The sequence below is a fragment of the Gopherus evgoodei genome, chromosome 1 (assembly GCF_007399415.2).
Source record: "Gopherus evgoodei ecotype Sinaloan lineage chromosome 1, rGopEvg1_v1.p, whole genome shotgun sequence".
Taxonomy (NCBI): domain Eukaryota; kingdom Metazoa; phylum Chordata; order Testudines; family Testudinidae; genus Gopherus; species Gopherus evgoodei.
Genome location: NC_044322.1, coordinates 65,670,564 through 65,690,039, shown reverse-complemented (window position 1 = coordinate 65,690,039; position 19,476 = coordinate 65,670,564). Strand labels below are relative to the sequence as shown.

The 19,476-nt window shown below is 39.5% G+C and overlaps 1 protein-coding gene across 1 annotated transcript in view; it reads left to right on the top strand.

Annotated features, from left to right (window-relative positions):
• DIAPH3 (diaphanous related formin 3) overlaps positions 1–19,476 on the top strand; it is a 553,931-nt gene that overhangs the window by 319,528 nt on the left and 214,927 nt on the right. Inside the window, exon 21 of the mRNA XM_030566194.1 lies at positions 12,730–12,969. Within this exon, the coding sequence (XP_030422054.1) occupies positions 12,730–12,969 (240 nt within the window). The remainder of the gene's footprint in view (positions 1–12,729; positions 12,970–19,476) is intronic.

The following is a 19,476-nucleotide window of genomic DNA, read 5'->3' as shown; positions in this document are numbered from 1 at the left end:
CTCCTGCTGGGCCACAGTGGCTTGTATAAGTGCCTTGACCACGTCGTCCATCTTAAGGATGGGAGGGTTTTGCCTAACCCTGGTCTACGTCCCCAGCGTGCAGATCCCACTCCTGACATCACGTGTGGCAAATTGCCGGTACTGTTATGCTGGGTCTCGCACTTTCTCTTCTTTCGGGAAGGTTCAGGGCGCCATTGCTTGCCTCTGAATCAGTATTTTAATTAGCCCACTAGTGTCCTTGAGGAAGGGAGTGGAGAGGGAGGGACCTGGGCCCGCCCTCTTCTCCAGGTCCCAACCCAGGGGCCCTGAGGTTTGTGGTGAAGCACTTGAACTAGCGATTCCTTCCCCTGGGCTACTTCCCTCTCCTGCCCTTCAGACTGTGAAGGGGCTTCTAGCGCTCCTTCTACATACGCCAGTTGCCCCTTACCTAGGTTTTTTTTTGAATTTCTCAGCTCTCCGCAGCACTCCTCCAAACTTTCCTTTTGGTCTCTCTTCAAAACTGTTCTTTGTTCCAACTCCTTCAAAACACGCTCTGCTCCAACTCCCACACTGTCTGACTGAAGCAGGGGTTTTTATCACATGACTAACTGCTGGTGCCCCAATTGGCTTCAGGTGCCCTAATTGGCTTCAGGTGCTCTAGTTAATCTATAGCAAACCTTCCTCCCCTTGCAGAGAATTAGGCTCCCTGCTAACACTCTCCTGCTGCCCTCTGGCCATGCTGTATCACACTACTCAAAAACAACAAATGGTAGGCTAATACAATTTCAATGGGATTTTATTTCTTAATATAAACATTATTATATGAAAGATAATTTGTGCCTTTAAGGCATAGCCCACATTAAGTATAGTGGGGATTTGCACTACCCGTCCTCCTCCTGACTATACTTGGTATGTCTCATATGCCAGGGATCATAAAGAGGGATCTTGCAAACCAACTAGATAAAGTCTGGCTATGGGATAATGTATAGGCACACAGATACCGTAATGAATACACAGCTATGTATTACAAAGCTGCCTTTTAAAAAAAAGAAAGAAAATAAATATGTTGCACCTGTGTAATCATATCACTTAATCTAGCCACTCGGTGATAGTGTAAACTATAACATTGCAATCTGTTCTTCTGTCTGTGCCCTCACCAAATAAACCATACGAAAACTGTACAAACTGATGAATATTTTGGAGGCTGGGTGTTGATGGGGAGATGATGAAAAAGAATAGTATGACGTTCTCTGTTAACTGCTGAGGAAACTTGTAACTTGCCTATCTATCAAGTCACTATTTCAACAGGAGAAAGAGATTATGGCGTGAAACTGCGGATTTATTCATTTTAACTACATACCTACTTTTGCAGGAAATATCCAAAGTAAATGTGGGGTGTGGTTTGCTTAATGCTCAATAAATTTTTAAATATGAGATTAAGTACTCCATGGTTCCTAAAACAGTTTGTTCTCTCTGTTTATTACTTTTGTTTGTTAGGAGATAGAATGGAGAGAAGCATGGAGCTTGTTCTCAGAACTAATCAGTGAATAGACCTTGTAGCGAAGATGAAATGCATTGCAGAGCTAGCACAATTGGAGGTTACCTAGAAATCTTCTTACCCCTTCACAGCTTGTTCAGTTGAGGATGTTGCTTCTGAGGAGCAGAATTAAGGAGTTCAGGACAAATGAGAGGATTTGACTGGAGTGATTGTAAGATTGGGGTTAGGCATGGGGAAGACTAGCTTGTCCTGAAAAATTCATTTTAATGTCTGGGAAACAGACTTAAAATGATAGTTTTTATAATAATTAGTAGATAAGCATACAAAATCAGTGTACAGTGTCCAAAACATGCTTGTACTATGAAAAATTCATTTGAACAATGTATTACAATGTAGCCTAACAGCATAAGTGGCTGCATTTCTGATGGGTTGATTTTGCCCCTGACATTAGGAATTCTATTGTAGAACTGTTTAATCTGTTGTGAGTCTGCTAGTTTTTAATGCAGATTTAAGGAACTGCATTGTATTGCATCAGCCTTAATTCTGCTGTATGTAAATACTCATGAATGTATGCACAATTCTTCTTTTCAACGTCTTTTCAATGATGCTTAAATCATACGCACTTTAAGAGATGCGGCCTTTAGCATAAACATAGGTATTATATAGGAGGAATGTCTACTGAATAATTTTTCCAGATCTGCCTCTGTGGCAAGTATGTTTCCTATTGGTATTTGGTTACTACACAGATAGACACCATAGAATAAATTAGGCGTAATAAAACTACTAGAGAAAAAAGACTTTGAAATTAAGTGGGTCATTTTTTTTATTTACAGAAGTAATGGGGGAATGAGTCACCTATTATATATAAACACACATAATCCAATCTTTCAGACATTGAAGCCAGTGGAGATTTTGTTTGTACAACTGTTCCAGAATTGAGCCTTTAAATTGGTAGCTTTATCAGACACACTGATTATTTTTTGCCATTTTTGATGGATTTTTAACAGAGCTATGTAGATTTTAGTAGCAGTTAAAATGTTAATAAAACTTATCATTTCAGATTTAAGACCACGTCTTAACCAGATATTATTCAATCCATAAAACAAATACATATTTTGTGACATATTTTGTCATATGCATTGCTATATTTAGGAAAATTTATAGTATTTTTTAAAATCAATTTTATTTACTAAATAAGCCAGAAATTGTCCCCCACAAACAGTCAAGTTATTTAAAAATAAAGAAGAAAAGTCAAAATTACTTAAAGCTGATTTTTTTTTTAAATTAGGGACCGGGATAGTGATGTCTTAGGAAGAGAGTATTGGGGATAATGGTTGAAATTCTTTTATACTGTCCTAAAGGGAGATTAACCAAGATGTGATGCTTATAATGGTTTTTAAAAGTAATTTGAGGAGACCTTGTGCAAGTTCCTCTGTTTGGAGAGAAGGGGAACCCTGACAGGTTCCTTGAATTTCAGTTGCTGTTAAATATCCTTGCTTCTGGTAACTTGCTTTATTAGAAGTAGTCAGAATAACTTTGTAGTGGGAAGAGATATAAAGCTACAAATATAACATGTAAGAAATGTTAAATCACTTTTATTTTTCTCATAAATGAATGAAGTTAAAATTCCCTTTTTGAGAAAAGAAAAAAAAATCAAGTTTGAATGGGAGGTTCTGATGGCATTCGTGGCAGTGGTGAGGTATATGTGCAATTGCAGTAGTTTTATCAGAGTTTTATTTTGCCTGGGGCCATACAAACACAATTGAATTAAAACTATGATACTTAAAACTTAATATCCTTGTTAAAATGCCATAACATGGAACAATTGATATGAATGAAAGTACAGAACAATAAATACCAAATAAAACAAAAAATGCACACAGTGTCTAACACATATCTTAATTGAAACTTCTTCCAAGCATACAAATAGAAATAACTCTATCTACACAATATATTTATTAAACTATTGAGTATGAAATAGTAGTTGGCACCACATGCTATTTATGCTGGAAACAACGAGTCATGGTAGTATCTTAACACAATTACCTCAGCAGACATTTCCTAGAATCTTTAGTTTTTCATGCATGTAATGTGTGGCATTCCTTTACTATTGTAAGAGAAAAACCTGATTTAGGGGCATGAGCAGAGTACTGTAAAACAATGGCGTTGTAATCCTGGTTTGTCCACTGCCACTTGCAGAAAGGGAGTATATCACAGGAGTGTTTAAAATGCAAGAAATTTGAGTCACTAAAAATGGAGAAAAGGCAGAAGTGTTCACCAAATATTTCTGTGCTGTATTTGGGGAAAAACAGATGATATAGTCTCATCATATGATTATGATAACTCTTTCCAATCCATTGGTATCTCTAGAGGATGTTAGAAGCCACCAATGTTAGATATTTTTAAATCAGCATGTCCAAATAACTAGTATTCAGGAGTTTTAAAAGAGCTGTCTGAGGAGCTTGCTGGGCTGCTGATGTTGATTTTCAGTAAGTTTTGGCACACTGGGAAAGTTCCAGAAGACGGGAAGAAAGCTTATGTTGTGTCAATTTTTTAAAATGGTAAATAAGATGACCCAGGAAATGATAGGCCTGTCAGCCTGACGTCCCAGGCAAGATAATGGAGTGACTGATATGGGATTAGATTAATAAAGAATTAGAGGAGGATAACATAATTAATGCAAATCAATATGTATTTATGGAAATAGATCCCATCTAACTAACTTGGTATCTTTTTTGATGAGATTAAAGGTTTGATTGATAAAAGTAATAGTGTTAATATAATATAGTTAGACTTCTGTTTGACCTGGTACTGCATTTTGATTTAAAAACTAGACCTATATAAAATTAACATAGCACACATTAAATTGATTAAAAAATGGCTAACTGATAGTTCTCAAAATGTAATTGTAAATGAGGAATAGTCAGCAACTTGCCATATAATGATAGACGCAAGGAGCCGAATCTGTTTTCAGTGAGGTCCCTCAGATATCAGTTCTTGGCCCTTTACTATTTAACATCTTTATTGATAACCTGGAAGATAATACAAAATCATCACTGATAAAGTTTGCAGATGATACAAAAATTGGGAGAGTGGTAAATAACAAAGAGGACAGGTCACTGATTCACAGCGATTTAGATTGCTTTGTAAAGAGGTTGCAGATAATAAATATGCATTTTAATATGGCTAAATGCAAATGTGTACAGCTTGGAACAAAGTAGAATGTGGGCCAGACTTACAGGAGTGCGGGGAATCTGTTCTAGGAAGGAGTGATGCTGAAAAAGATTTGGTGGTTGTGGTGAATAATCACTTGAACATGAGTGCCTTGTGTGATGTTGTGGCCAAAAGAGCTAATGCAATGCTGGGATATGTAAACAAGGTAATCTTGAGTAGAAGTAGAGAGATTAGTTTACCTTTTTCTCTGGCACTGCTGCTAGAATACTGTGTCCAGTTCTGGTGTCCACAATTCAAGAAGGATGTTGTCAAACTGAAGAGGGACAAGGTGGGTGAAATCTTTTATGGCCCAACTTTTGTTAGTGAGAGAGAGAGAAGCTTTTGAGCTACACAGAGCTCTTATATTCTGGGACCGACGCTGCCACAACACTGCCTACAAATTAGAGACAGTTTAGAGAAGAGCAACGGGAACTATTAGAACATTAAAAAAACTTGCCATATAATGATAGACTCAAGGAGCTGAATCTGTTAAACTTAACAAAGATTAAAGGGTGATTTGATTACATTCTGTAAGTGTCTACATAGGGAACAAATAGTTAAAAATGGGTTAGTCAATCTAGCAGAGAGAGGTGTAACATATTTTAATGACTGGAAACTGAAACTAGATAAATTCAGACTGGAAATGAGGCACAAATTTTTGACAGTGTGAGTAGTTAACCATTGGAACAATTTCCAAGTCTCAGGGTGGATTATTCATCACTGACAATTTGTAAATCAAGATTCAATGCTGTTTCTCTAAAAGATATGCTGTTGAAATTATTTTGAGGGCCGTTCTGTTGGCCTGTGCTGTACAGGATGTCAGACTAGTTGATCACAACTGGCTTTTTTGGTCTTGGAATTAAATAAACCTGTGACAAAATATTTTTTTTAAAGTACTTTGAAGATGAAAAGTTTTGTTTGTATGTTTAGTAGTATTTATATACAATAGTGACTAGGTAAGATTCTGCAAAAGCAGCGAAGAATCCTGTGGCACCTTATAGACTAACAGACGTTTCAGAGCATGAACTTTCGTGGGTGAATACCCACTTCGTCGGATGCATGTAGTGGAAATTTCCAGGGGCAGGTATATATATGCAAGTAAGCTAGAGATAATGAGGTTAGTTCAATCAGGGAGGATGAGGCCCTGTTCTAGCAGTTGAGGTGTGAAAACCAAGGGAGGAGAAACTGGTTTTGTAGTTGGTGAGCCATTCACAGTCATTGTTTAATCCTGAGTTGATGATGTCAAATTTGCAGATGAACTGAAGCTCAGCACTTTCTCTTTGAAGTCTAGTCCTGAAGTTTTTTTGCTGCAGGATGGTCACCTTAAGATCTGCTATAGTGTGGCCAGGGAGGCTGAAGTGTTCTACAGGTTTTTGTATATTGCCATTCCTAATACCTGATTTGTGTCCATTTATCTTTTTCCGTAGAGACTGTCCAGTTTGGCCGATGTACATAGCAGAGGGGCATTGCTGGTATATGATGGCGTATATTACATTAGTGGATGTGCAGGTGAATGAACCGGTGATGGTGTGGCTGATCTGGTTAGGTCCTGTGATGGTGTCGCTGGTGTAGATATGTGGGCAGAGTTGGCATCGAGGTTTGTTGCATGGATTGGTTCCTGAGCTAGAGTTACTATGGTGCGGTGTGCAGTTACTGGTGAGAATATGCTTCAGGTTGGCAGGTTGTCTGTGGGCGAGGACTGGCCTGCGACCCAAGGCCTGTGAAAGTGTGGGATCATTGTCCAGGATGGATTGTAGATCCCTGATGATGCGTTGGAGGGGTTTTAGCTGGGGACTGTATGTGATGGCCAGTGGAGTCCTGTTGGTTTCTTTCTTGGGTTTGTCTTGCAATAGGAGGCTTCTGGGTACACATCTGGCTCTGTTGATCTGTTTCCTTATTTCCTCGTGCGGGTATTATAGTTTTGAGAATGCTTGGTGGAGATTTTGTAGGTGTTGGTCTCTGTCTGAGATTCTATTTGTTCTTATCAAATAAAGGAACTATTTTAAAGGGATTTGTTACTTCTGTTTCTTCTGATGATTGTTAATTATGAAAAACAAACAAAAAAACCTTTCATGCCTGGATGAATTTTTTCTGTGCGCAGATGATTTTGTAAAGTGAAAAAATCTACTGAGGAATTTTTCAAAAGGAAAGAGAAATAGATCTGTGGTTCCAGAGCATTTTGAACAAATGGATTTTGAACAAATATTTTTGAACAAATGGATTTTGCCAATGTTTAGTATATACATGAGATTCTCAAACTATGGGGCATGCCTCCATTGGGAGACTAGGGAATGTGTCGAGGGACTCACGAGCTGTGTGCTTTCTTTTTTTTTAAGAGCTCTAGCTGTCCACCCCGGTGGCTGGGGCTCGTGCAGAAGGGCCGGGTACATCCAGGAGGCAAGGAAAAATGAGTGCTAAGTCTGCTGTGAAAAGTGTTATTGACAAATATCACTTTTCACATTGCCACCTTTATTTCTATGCTGCTGCAGTGCAGCACTGCCTTCAGAGCTTGGTGGTGGTATATGTAGTTGTGTGTGGGAAGGGGGGGTGTAACAGACCCAAAGAAGGGAGATCTGATCAAATAAATTTGAGAAGCACTGGTCTAGACAGTTGCCTTTAGATATTTTCATAAAGGAATTTGTTATTTGAGAATCTGAGGTTCATTAAGTAATTTTGCATGTGTGGCTTCTACTGCATCTGGAATTATAACATCATTTAAAATGAATGGATCTGACATATTGGTTTGTTAGTTCTGGTGATTTTATAGTACTCCATTCTATTGCTTTCTGAGTCAAGATGAATAATATGAAAATATGGGGCTAATTTAAATGGATTTTTTGTATTAAATCTTTGAGCTAAAAGAAAGACAGTTTATTTTGAAATCACTTGAAAATTTCTGATTTATCTAGGCTTACTCTAGGTTTGATAGAAAAGCTCCATTTAAACTTGCATTGTACTTCTAATACATCTGATTTGAATCACAATTCACTTGAAAAGTTGAATTGAAATGAACAGAAATTTTGTATCCTGTTCAGATTGTCAACAGAAGAATAATTTATTCAAAATCTAAACAAATACTAAAATAACCATTTATTAGAGCTCAAACCAGTAAGAAATATGGGGATTCCTATTTAAAGATCAGAATCTTATCAGTGGAGCATCTCTCCTAACCCTTTTTTTTTTTTAGTAATACTGTGACTGGATATTAAGCCAATGTTCAACTGAGAATTTCAGTAATTGTGTTTGAAACAAAATCTTAAAATTATTTTGTGCAGTTGTTAGTGTTAGTTTAAAGCATCTTGTACTCTAGGCCAGCATGGATAATGACTTCAGCTACCAGCAACAGGAGCAGTAAAATTTGGAGAGTGGAAGGTGAATATAGAGAACCTAATCATTGTCATGAACATGAGCTGAAGGAGGTTGTTTCAGACATAGGAGTTGGTGTGGAAGAAAGTGTGAAAATTGTATTGGGAGGAGCAAACCAGTGGGGCAGTTAGTTACTGTAAGTGGAGTGGAGAGGAGTTTGCGGGAACATCATAAGTAGGGAGGGGGCAGAGTTAGGCAGAAGCATGGACAGAAAGCTTTTACTTGATGCAGTTGAGGAGAGGAAGGCAGGGTTTATGTTGTCAGATCAGGTAAAGTGGATATCTTAGGGCATGGCTACACTTGCAGATGTAGAACCAGCCTTTGTAGAGCACATTAGGGAAAGCATTGCAGTCTGTCCACGCTGACAGCTTCAAGTGCACTGACGTGGCCACGTTTGCGGCACTTGCAGTGGCATTGGGAGCGGTGCATTATGGGCAGCTATTCCAGGTTCTTTTCAAGTGGGGTGGTGGAGGGGTAGAGTGTGAGAAGGTGTGTGTTGTGTGTATGTAGGGGGAGAGAGAGTGGGTTTTTGGGGGGCTAAGAGCATGTCAGCATGCTGTCTTGTAAGTTCAGACAGCAGCAGACCTCTCCCTACCACAATCTCTGTCTCTCTCTCTGACACACATAGCATTCCACTCTAATTGTTGCTTTGTCTTGGAGCAGATAAGCAGCCCGCTGTCAGAAACAGAGCTTTCAAAGGGCATAGCCGCATTCCTACGGTGATTCAAAACCATGACGAGAGTGGCCACTTGACTTAAGGGGATTATGGGACGTTTCTGGAGGCTGATCAGAGCTCAATAATGCAACATCTCGTCCACGCTGATGCCCGGGTGTTGTAGCCAAGGTGCAGCAAACGTTATTCCTCTCACCGAGGTGGAGTACCACGATCGCTCTAGCTGTGGAGTCAGAGCGCTGTATGTGCCTTGCCAGTGTGGACGAGGAGTGAGCTAAGGCGCCCGGGGCTGCTTTAATGTGCACTAACTCGCAAGTGTAGCCAAGCCCTTAGTGGCTAGGTTTTGTCTGGCTAGAAGGGGGGCAGTGTAGATGTCAGGGAGCCCTTACTGGGTGAGGTTACAACTAATCAAATTTGAGATATTGAGAGGCTTGACTAGAATTTTATCTTGAATATCAGAGAGGAAATATTGGACTCCAGAAATATTAAACAGAAAGAAACAACAGAATTTGGGTATGACCCAGATGTCTGGGTTCAGAGAAAAGAAGGGTTTAAAGATGATCCCCTATAAGGTGGAGAGTGGCCCATGGGGCTATCATAAACAGATAGCTAAGGGTTAATGTTCTTTTACCTGTAAAGGGTTAACACAGGGAACCAAACACCTGACCAGAGGACCAATCAGGAAACAAGACTTTTTCAAATCTGGGTGGAGTGAAGTTTTGGGTGTGAGTTCTTTGTTCTTTGTCTTGGGTCTGACCCTCTCGGCTCTGAGAGTGATTTTTCTATCTCCTGGCTTTCTAATCTTCTGTTTCCAAGTTGTAAGTACAAGGATAGTAAGACAATAGGTTTATATTGTTTTCTTTTGTATTAAATGTGTGTAGTTGCTGGAATGTGTTAAATTGTATTCTTTTGGAATAAGGCTGTTTATTCACTTTTTTTTCTTAAGCAATTGACCCTGTATATTGTCACCTTATTACAGAGATCCTTTTATGTCCTTTTTTCATTCTTTTTATATAAAGCTTTCTTTTTAAGACCTGTTGGAGTTTTTCTTTAGTGGGGACTCCAGGGAATTGAGTCTGCAGCTCACCAGGGAATTGGTGGGAGGAAGAATCTCTTTGTGTTAGATTTACTAAGCCTGACTTTGCATACCCTCTGGGTAAGGGGGAAGAGAGATTAGCTCTCTCAGTACTTGTGTTTCCAGGACTTGAAACAGGGAGGGTAGAATCCCTTTGTTTAGATTCACGGAGCTTGCTTCTGTATGTCTCTCCAGGAACCCAGGGAGGGAACACCTGGAGAGGAGGAGGGGGAAGGGAACTGGTTTATTCCCCTTTGTTGTGAGATTCAAGGAATCTGAGTCTTGGGATCCCCCAGGGAAGGTTTTGGGGAGAGTACAGTGAGCTAGGCACTGTATAATTCCTGGCTGGTGGCAGCAAATACCAGGTCCAAGCTGGTAACTAAGCTTGGAGGTTTTCATGCTAACACCCATATTTTGGACGCTAAGGTCCAGATCTGGGAGGAAATGTTATGACAGGGGCTGCTTCCATCTTGAGACCTAAACACAACTTACGTTGGAGGATGAGCCGCTTCCTGGGAGCCATAACTATTCTACCAAAGGTTGCTGGAGGGTGACGCACCTAGCCCAGAGCCTTCATAGTCCCTCCTGAAATATTTCTGGAACTTGACATTTCGGTGATTTATTCCTGGACATCTGCAATGACCAGGCAAATAGACCTTCAGGCACTATGTGAGTCAGGAATTGTTCTCCATTGGACTTGCTTTGCCTAAGAGACTTTGCCAGCTAACTGTCTGTAAGGCAGCTTTGTTGGGTGCTGGTGGTTGTGAATAGCAGGGCCAGGAAATTGGAGCAGATAGGAAGGGAGAATAGATTAATCAGGATATGAGACGTAATGGAAATACTTCCTTGGAGATCTCACTGACCTCAATGGGTTTTGACCTAGCTGGAAAATTGCAACATAACTTTAAAATCCCTCAACCTGTACAACATGAAGAAAGCAAAGTGTTGTGTATACTATACAGCTGTTAGTGTTTTCTAAGGAGAATATTTGTCTAATTATATTGCACCTGTCACTGTGGTGTTTGTACATATACTGAGTTTTATGTATGCCAATTCTATATTTGTGTTCCATGTTTAAGATATTTTACAAATTACTTGGGTTTTTTACAAGTTACATTAAGCATTGACAGAAACAAACATTTAAATATTTGTCCTGAAAAAGAATGTTGCTTTTTTAATGTGTCTTGAGCTATACAAATATATGTGAGCTGCTTTTTATGTCTTTGCAACTACTGTGTGCGTCCATCAGATCAAATCAATTGGCTACGCCCAATATTTTGTTGTCATGGTATTTATCCAAAAGAGATTCTGGGAGGTATCATGTTAAAACTAAAGACACACTGGTTGTAAATATCATTATAAAATGCATGTGTTAATGTTATATGTGAAGTTATCAGTTCCTCCTTTTACTACAACATGTTTAAAACCAATCAGCCTAGCCTAGGTAAACAGGTCTGTCTTGGTCAGTGGAATGTGGGTTCCCCCCCAGTTTACAGATTAGCAGTAAATGAAGCCTCCAAGCTAAGCCAGCTAGGAGTTATCCTGAAACTGAGACACAGAAAATTATCATGACTCCTGCACCCTGGAGACACCCAGGAGACTGAATCCTCAGGAGGCCTTCCTGACTTGTAAGACCAGAACAAATCCTCTGGGGATATAAGGAACAGAGACACTCCATTTTTACCTTTCACCTTAGGAGACAAAAGAACTAAACAATTTGGTTGTTGTGATGGATCCTGGCCAGTGAAAGTTGAAAAGGAGACCTTGAATGAGAGAACAAAGTCTGCATCTTGGTAGATTAAGTTTTAGTCTTTTAGATGCATATTTTGTTGTTGTTGTTGTAACCATTCCTATATCCCTTTTACTTGGTATCACTTCATCCATGTTCTTTTGTTAATAAACTTGATTTACTTTCTTTATAAATCATCACTGTAAAGCATCAATATAAGTTCAGTAAAGTGCGTGTGTGTGTCTAGAAAGCTAACAGGTTGGAGTGTTGACTGTCTTTTAGAGGCAGCAAACTTACACTTTCCTTATAAGGGTCCAGTGAGAGGTACTGGTCTATGAAAGCCATTTGTCTTGTTTTATATTGGACAGTCCTTTTTGGGTTTTGATTTGTCCTCCATCTGGTACTGGGACATAGTTTTGTCCAGTATCAGACAGCAGATGCCATTTTGAACGGTCTGCTGCTCCGTTCCCACTGGCATGATCTGCGTGCATGGTCATGCCAGTGGAGTGGGGGGCAGAGTTCTCTTCAAAATGGTGTCCCCTTTGCGGAGTGACCCCTCACTCACAGCATGTACGAGGTCATGCAGGTGGGGGCATGTCCATTCCATTCCCAGAATTGCAAGAATGTCTGATATTCTGGGAACTTGAGTGGCCACCATAGACTAGTCCCTGCAATAGGACAAGTTTGAGGCTGGAATGGTTATAAGGTTAGACTGGAAGGAGTAACCAGCTTGGGTAAAGCTGGATGAGGCTTGAGGGCTTGCTGACAGGATATTGGGGTCAGAGCTCTGGACCCAGCGGGACAGTCACAAGGCTCCCAGGGAAACCCAAGCTAGTTGGTGACCAAACCCCTTACTGGTCTGAATAAACCCCCAAACTTCCCACTTGGTCATAAACTTGGATTAGTTTTACAGGATTTAATGTACAAATTGACAAATTTGATATAGGACAAAAGTATCTTTTATTGCTTATACATACTAGTTGTTATGATGGGGAAAAACAGGTTTTATTCTCAACCACAAGCCGGGATTTCAATTGCAGTCTCTCTTTCATTCATCCGTTTTCCTATTAGTTATAGGAGATACATTGCTTTTCAAGCCTGTCACAGCAATAAATCATCCCAGATTATATGCATTTGTTCAGTATGAAAGTATAGCATGAATTTTGAAGGAAATCTTCTATTTTCTTTTCAATCAGATGAGCAATGTGAAGAGACTACAGACACGGCTCAGTGCTATTCTGTTTAAGCTTCAGTTTGAGGAACAGGTGAACAACATCAAACCTGACATCATGGCTGTCAGTGCTGCCTGTGAAGAGATAAAGAAGAGCAAAAGCTTTAGCAAGTTGCTGGAACTAGTGTTGCTAATAGGAAACTACATGAATGCGGGTTCTCGGAATGCACAGACCTTTGGATTTAACCTCAGCTCTCTATGTAAAGTGAGTTTAAAATATTATACATGCTGAGTTCTTAAAATGCATTCACTTTTTCTTGTCATTATGACACTACTTAAATCCCTTGTTTGAATCCTCCCTTCCCAATAATTACATTTTTTAAAATGTTTGTTCTTTTATACCTTTCAGTTCATATAGTCCATTTCTAGGAGTACTTGGTAGTCTGAGTTAAACATAACTAATCTATTTTACATCAGATATAAGATAGATTTACGTCTGTTGAGATTGATTTGCACTTTAAGAAGTTTAAGTTTCTATTTTTGTCACAGAGTAAAACAGACTGCATAAAATTACATATTGTATGGGCTATATTACTGTCATTATATTAACATTATAATCTTGTCTAAAGTGTGAATATTTTTGAAGTTTACTGTATTCTGAGGTACATTTATTTTTGCATATGTTTTCAATATGAAACTTCTCCTTTATGGAAGTTGTTCTTTGGTTATTTAGCCAGTATTTCATCACTTGTCCATTATTTATTTATACAATTTCCCCCACTCCTTCCTACCCTCCCATTCCCCCCAAAAACAACAACCCTGCAAGGTAGTTTAAAGGACAAATATGTGCCCTACCCTCAAAGCATTTATAGTGTAGATTAGTTTCTATCACAATTACTTACTTTCTAAACCTGATTACTCCCAGGGCAATTCATTCTGTTCATAATCCCTGTGTGATGTCACTGCAAAGTCTAAGAAAGAGGCTGCAAAACACTTTATACCCTTCATGGAGGAAAAAAACTATTTTTATGATCAAAAAATGGTTTGTTATCTTCCTTACCTTTCTAAGCTTCAGTCTGGTATTTAACATGATGCATCTCAAAAATATGGTGTTTTCTTCCCATAGGTGAGATAACTTGGCTTTTCAGTATTACTCCTGCTGCTTGTGATGCTGAATCAGCCCTCTTAAAGGCACTCCTCCTTTGATAGTAGGCTCTGTTACTAGGAGGATACATTTGGGCCTTTGTCTCTCCCTCTCTCTCTTGCTCTGCTTCCAGTGTTTCTTCCATTTTTTCTTTCATCTCTGTTCTCTTCTCTTGCATGCTTTTTAAATCACCCATTGTTAATCTCTCTTAAGGCCTTGTCTACATTGGAATATTATTGTTTGTTGCTTAAAATACATACTAATGGACAAGTTGTTAAATGTGGAGTGTAGATAAGCATGTTAGCATAGTGTCATCTAGTTATAGTTAATCCCAGTGTGTCAGCAATGTTAAACATAGTACCTCTACACTAAGACTTTAAATCATGTTTAACATTGTGTTGGTTAGCACAGTGTAATTTTCCATTGTATACAAGGCCTAAGGCAGTGGCTCTCTCAAACTTTTTTACTGGTGACCCCTTTCACATAGCAAACCTCTGAGTGTGGACCCCCCTCTTTAAAAACTATATATTTAACACCATTATAAATGCTGGAGGCAAAATCAGGGTTTGAGGTGGAGGTTGACAGCTCGTGAACCCCATGTAATAAGCTCGCGACCCCCTGAGAGGGCCCAGCCCCCAGTTTGAGAACCCCTGGCCTCAGGCATTAGTGTCTATTTCATTGAATTACTCTTCCTCCTCCGATTCTTTGTTCTTTTTTGCATTACTGATGTTTAATAGTTCCTAACATCTCTTTGTGTCTAATCCTGGCAGTGTTGTTCACATTTTATGTGAATATAACTTAGTATTGATCTCCAAAGTTCACCATCTGTTGTGGGGTGAATTAGTTGATGCTTGAGTGCTGATTTCCCAGAAATTATTCTGCAGCCTGAAATGAATCCTCGTTTAAACTATCCCAAAATTACAGTGCAACTCCATCCACATTATAGCTTAATTACCAATTTCCCTGTAGCTTAGTTTGTGTAAAGACTTTCATTATAACCCACGAGTCTCACGTGAACTCTTTCATCTACCTGTGTATTTTACTGAAGAGGAAACTGCTCAGATGATTCTAGAGCCCAGAAGAAGGTAGAAGATCTTGAGACTGATGGAGCTTTGCTGAAGAGAATCTACACTTTATGAATGAGATCTCCAGAGGCCTATCTGTCCAGACAAGCAGGAGACTCGGTAGTAGAGAAAAAGTTAGGAGAATGTTCTATCCAGGAAATGAGATACAAGTGCTTTCCCATGGATCCTAATATATTATAAACAACATTAAAAAGCTTATAGTTGATGGGAAGCTCCTTATTCCTGAGATATTATATATCCTAAATACAGAATCCCTAAGGATTATTTGGAATATTGTGGTACAGTGCGCAGGACAGAACCTGCAGTCACCCTAGAGTTTGAAAAGAACTCTGCTTCTTAGTAGTATTTAAGGAAGCCAATGAGAGAAACCTGGAGTCGCCTGTCAAAAATAGCCATGCACTCCTCCTTGCCAACTACATCATAGTCAGGTCTGCCTTTTCTGATTATTCCAAGATCTTAAGGATTTGAGTGTTAAACACAATAGAGAATCCACATGATGACAGGTATTTTTTTGTAAAATGCAGTCTGAGACTACCTTTTTCTGTCATCCTCGCTGGTGACCAACACTAAAGGCAGAAAGGCAGTATGGTTTAGGTGTGCTTAGGAATATGATGTGTCAGCCAAGCAGGAACTAACTGCCATATCCTTCAAAAGCCAGAATTTTTCTGGGGGCCTTTGGATGAAGTATTCTATACATCAGAATCCCATAAATTTTAATGACTTTAAACTTTTCCTCCTAGTTGTGACAGTTTAATTGCTAACATGCACAGACAGTTTTTATTTTTCTTTAATCTGAAATAAAAAACCCAAACTGGAGAAGAAAAATAAAACAAAAAAAACTTTGTATAGTCCTTAAAACATTATATTGGTTTTATATAAAGTTTTCTAAACCAGGCATGTCTCAAGTTTTTTTTAATATTAAATCATGTGAGGCATTCATCTATAATAAGTAAAATAAACTTCCCATATGAAAAATTTAGTCTGATACTCAGTTTTGGAAAACCTTTCATATATCTGTACTGAGTTTGGTAAATTGTTTAAAACATAAGTTGCTGCTGCTGCTATCTTAAACCGTCATGTTTCCACAATCATAGCTCTATCCAGCTGTTGTAATTCTACTATATAGGGAGAGTATATATGATATAGAAAAGCTTCAGTTCTAGAATGATTTTAGCAACCAAAATCTTACGAATTGCTGGAGTATGAAATTAATGCTTTATTACATTTTGAAAACTGAGACTGCAAAAGGTTTTAGAGCTTATTTACCCTTTCACATAACACAAGAACCATGAGTTACCCAATGAAATTAATAGACAGGAAGTTTAAAACAAAAGAATGTACTTGTTATTCTCCAAACTCCAGTGCCTGCCAGAGTTGCTCTGCGTATTAATGAAGCATTGTTAGAAACAGCCAAGGTATTTTGGCAGACCAAGCCTCCTGACACCAGCTGCTAAAACAACTGAGCAATATTACCAAGTTCCCTCCCATGGATACATACAATTCTTGTCCCACCCGACATCTGGCTCTCTGATCATTACTGCACTAATTAAGAATGACGGCAGGGTTGCTTCAAGGCTTCACCAAAGGAAAAGGTGCCCAACAAGTTGGATTTGTATGATAGGAAAATGTATTCACAGTATGAATACATCATTTGGGATTCCATATCTAAATTTTCTGATAAGCTCCTTGATGATACTCAAGAGCAATTCGAAGCCTTGGTTCTCAGGAAGTCATCTTGTAGTGAGGATGTCCCTCCAAGCTGCTTTGATTTCATGGACTCAGAGATGGTAGCAACAGACACTTATGGAGGCCATTGTGGCCCTTGTCTTCTGGAATTCCTGCAGAAGTGCATCAAATCAAGGATTTGCCAGTTGAGGGATCTAATCTCTTTCCAGATAAAAATGATGAGATCTTGCGTTCCCTTAAAGACTTTCAGGTTACACTTTACTCGCTCATGTTTTATATGCTGAACCAAGGAGGAAATGTAGCAAGCTGTAACAGCAGCAGAGACAGTTGTACTATTCACTAAGGCAGCCTCATGCCTCTAAGAGACAGCACAAGCCTCCTGCTGCTGCTTCTGCTTTATACCTCACATGTCAGCAACACCCGCCTCAGGCTAAGCATCCTATATGTCTGCTTCCCCAAGAGTGGCAGACCAGTTGTGCTCAATCTTCCTTGCCTCTCTCTCTTTCTCTCTCTCTCTCTCTCTCTCTGACCTACCCCAACTTTAGGGGACAGATTGTCCCCTTTCTTCAGTTCTAGAAGACCTTAAACAGACCAGTGAGTCCCAAGCACTGTGGGACTATGTTTTAAGATACAGTTCCAATCTATGCACTAGCCTCATGCACCTTTCCCCTGTCCCTTTTCAGGGACCCATCTCACAAAGTATGCATGCATGCAAGAGGTGCAAACTCTTCTGTGTCTGAGTTATAGAGGATGTTCTCAAAACTGGGGAGGACATTTTTATTCCCAATACTTGCTCCATATCCAAGAGAAAAGGGGGTCTGAAGCTAATTCTAGACCTGTGGAAACTAAAAACCTTCATCAAGATAATTTTTTGCAGTGTTTCTGTGGCTTCTAGTCCTCCCTTAGATCCCAATGACTGGTATGCTGTTCTCGATTTACAGGATGCCTACCTTCATGTAGTGATCCATCCCACTCACAGAATATTTCAGTTTCACGTAGTAGACCTCTGCTACCAATATACTTTTCCCTCCTATGGTCAGTCATCCGTCTGAAGAGTATTTACAAAGTACATGACAGAAGTGGTGGCTCACCTCAGAAGAATCAGCAAGCAGGTATTCCCCTGTTTACATGACTAGTTGATCCTCAGCTACTCCAGTCAGCAAGTAGAACATAGCATCCAGCACCTCTCCACTTACTGTTTGCTCAACAAGACCTGATAATAAACAAGACAAACTGATTCTATCCCCTGTTCAAAGAATCAAGTTCACTGGGGTGATGCTCAGGTTCACTGGGGGATCCTCTTTTTCCTATGCAAAATAGTCTGCAATCTCACTCAAAGGCAACATGAGATCTTGTGTGGTTGGGACACATGGCATTCTACATGTATGTGACTTCGCATGCTGGACTTCACCAGAGATATATGGTTGAAGTATGTGTATCATCCAATCAAAACCCCTCTGAACTTGCTGATTCACATACTTTCCAAGGGTCTGTCCTCATTAGGGAGAATTATTCTTTCATCCTCTCCTTTGAAAAACTTCCACTATGGATGTATCTGCCTCAGGATGTGATTTGTTTATATAGCAGTTTTGCGGATTCAAGCATTATGAGCTGAACAGAAATCATCTCTGAAGATAAACATTCTAGAGCAGGGGTCGGCAACCTTTCAGAAGTGGTGTGCCGAGTCTTCATCTATTCATTCTAATTTAAGGTTTCTCGTACCAGTAATACATGTTAACATTCGTAGAAGGTCTCTTTCTATAAGTCTATAATATATAACTAAGCTATTGTTGTATGTAAAGTAAATAAGGTTTTTAAAATGTTTAAGAAGCTTCATTTAAAATTAAATTAAAATGCAGAGTCCTCCGGACCAGTGGCCAGGACCAGTAGCCAGCGTGAGTGCCACTGAAAATCAGCTCATGTGCCGCCTTTGGCATCCGTGCCATAGGTTGCCTACCCCTGTTCTAGAGCTTCAAGCCATATACTGGGCATATCAAGGCTTCATAACTCACATCAGGAGTCAGATGATCTAAATCCTGCTGGGCAACCCTGAATAAGCAAGATCCAACCTAAAGTATCAGGAAGCAATCAAGTTTTGGAATTTTTGCATCAAAAATGGAATCCTGCTTATGGCCTCTCATCTCACAAGGTTGCAGAAATTCTCTCAAACCATCTTAGCAGAAGGTTCCTGGAAGATCACAAATGGTGGTTGAACAAAAACATTGTTAGGTTTATATTCCAGTCATGAAGGGATGCCAGTGTAACCCTTTTTGCCAGAAGGCAGAACAGAACAAAGTGCCATCAGTTTTGTTCCAGAGCAAGTCACAGTCCTGGTTTCCCTCACAGACGCATCCCTGTTACCCTGTGGGTCAAATCTGATATATGCATTTCCACTCATTCCAAAAGTGATTGTGATGTGAAACAAGACTATGGTTTTAGTAAAGGGAAATCATGTCTCACCAATCTACTAGAATTCTTTGAGGGGGTCAACAAGCATGTGGACCAAGGGGATCCAGTGGATATAGTGTACTTAGATTTTCAGAAAGCTTTCGACAAGGTCCCTCACCAAAGGCTCTTACACAAAGTAAGCTGCCACGGGATAAGAGGGAAGGCTCTCTCATGGATTCGTAACTGGTTAAAATATAGAAAACAAAGGGTAGGTATAAATGGTCAGTTTTCAGAATGGAGAGAGGTAAATAGTGGTGTCCCTCAGGGGTCTGTTCTGGGACCAGTCCTATTCAACATATTAATAAATGATCTGGGAAAAGAGGTAAACAGTGAGGTGGCAAAATTTGCAGATACAAAATTACTAAAGAGAGTGAAGACCCCGGCAGACTGTGAAGAGCTACAAAAGGAT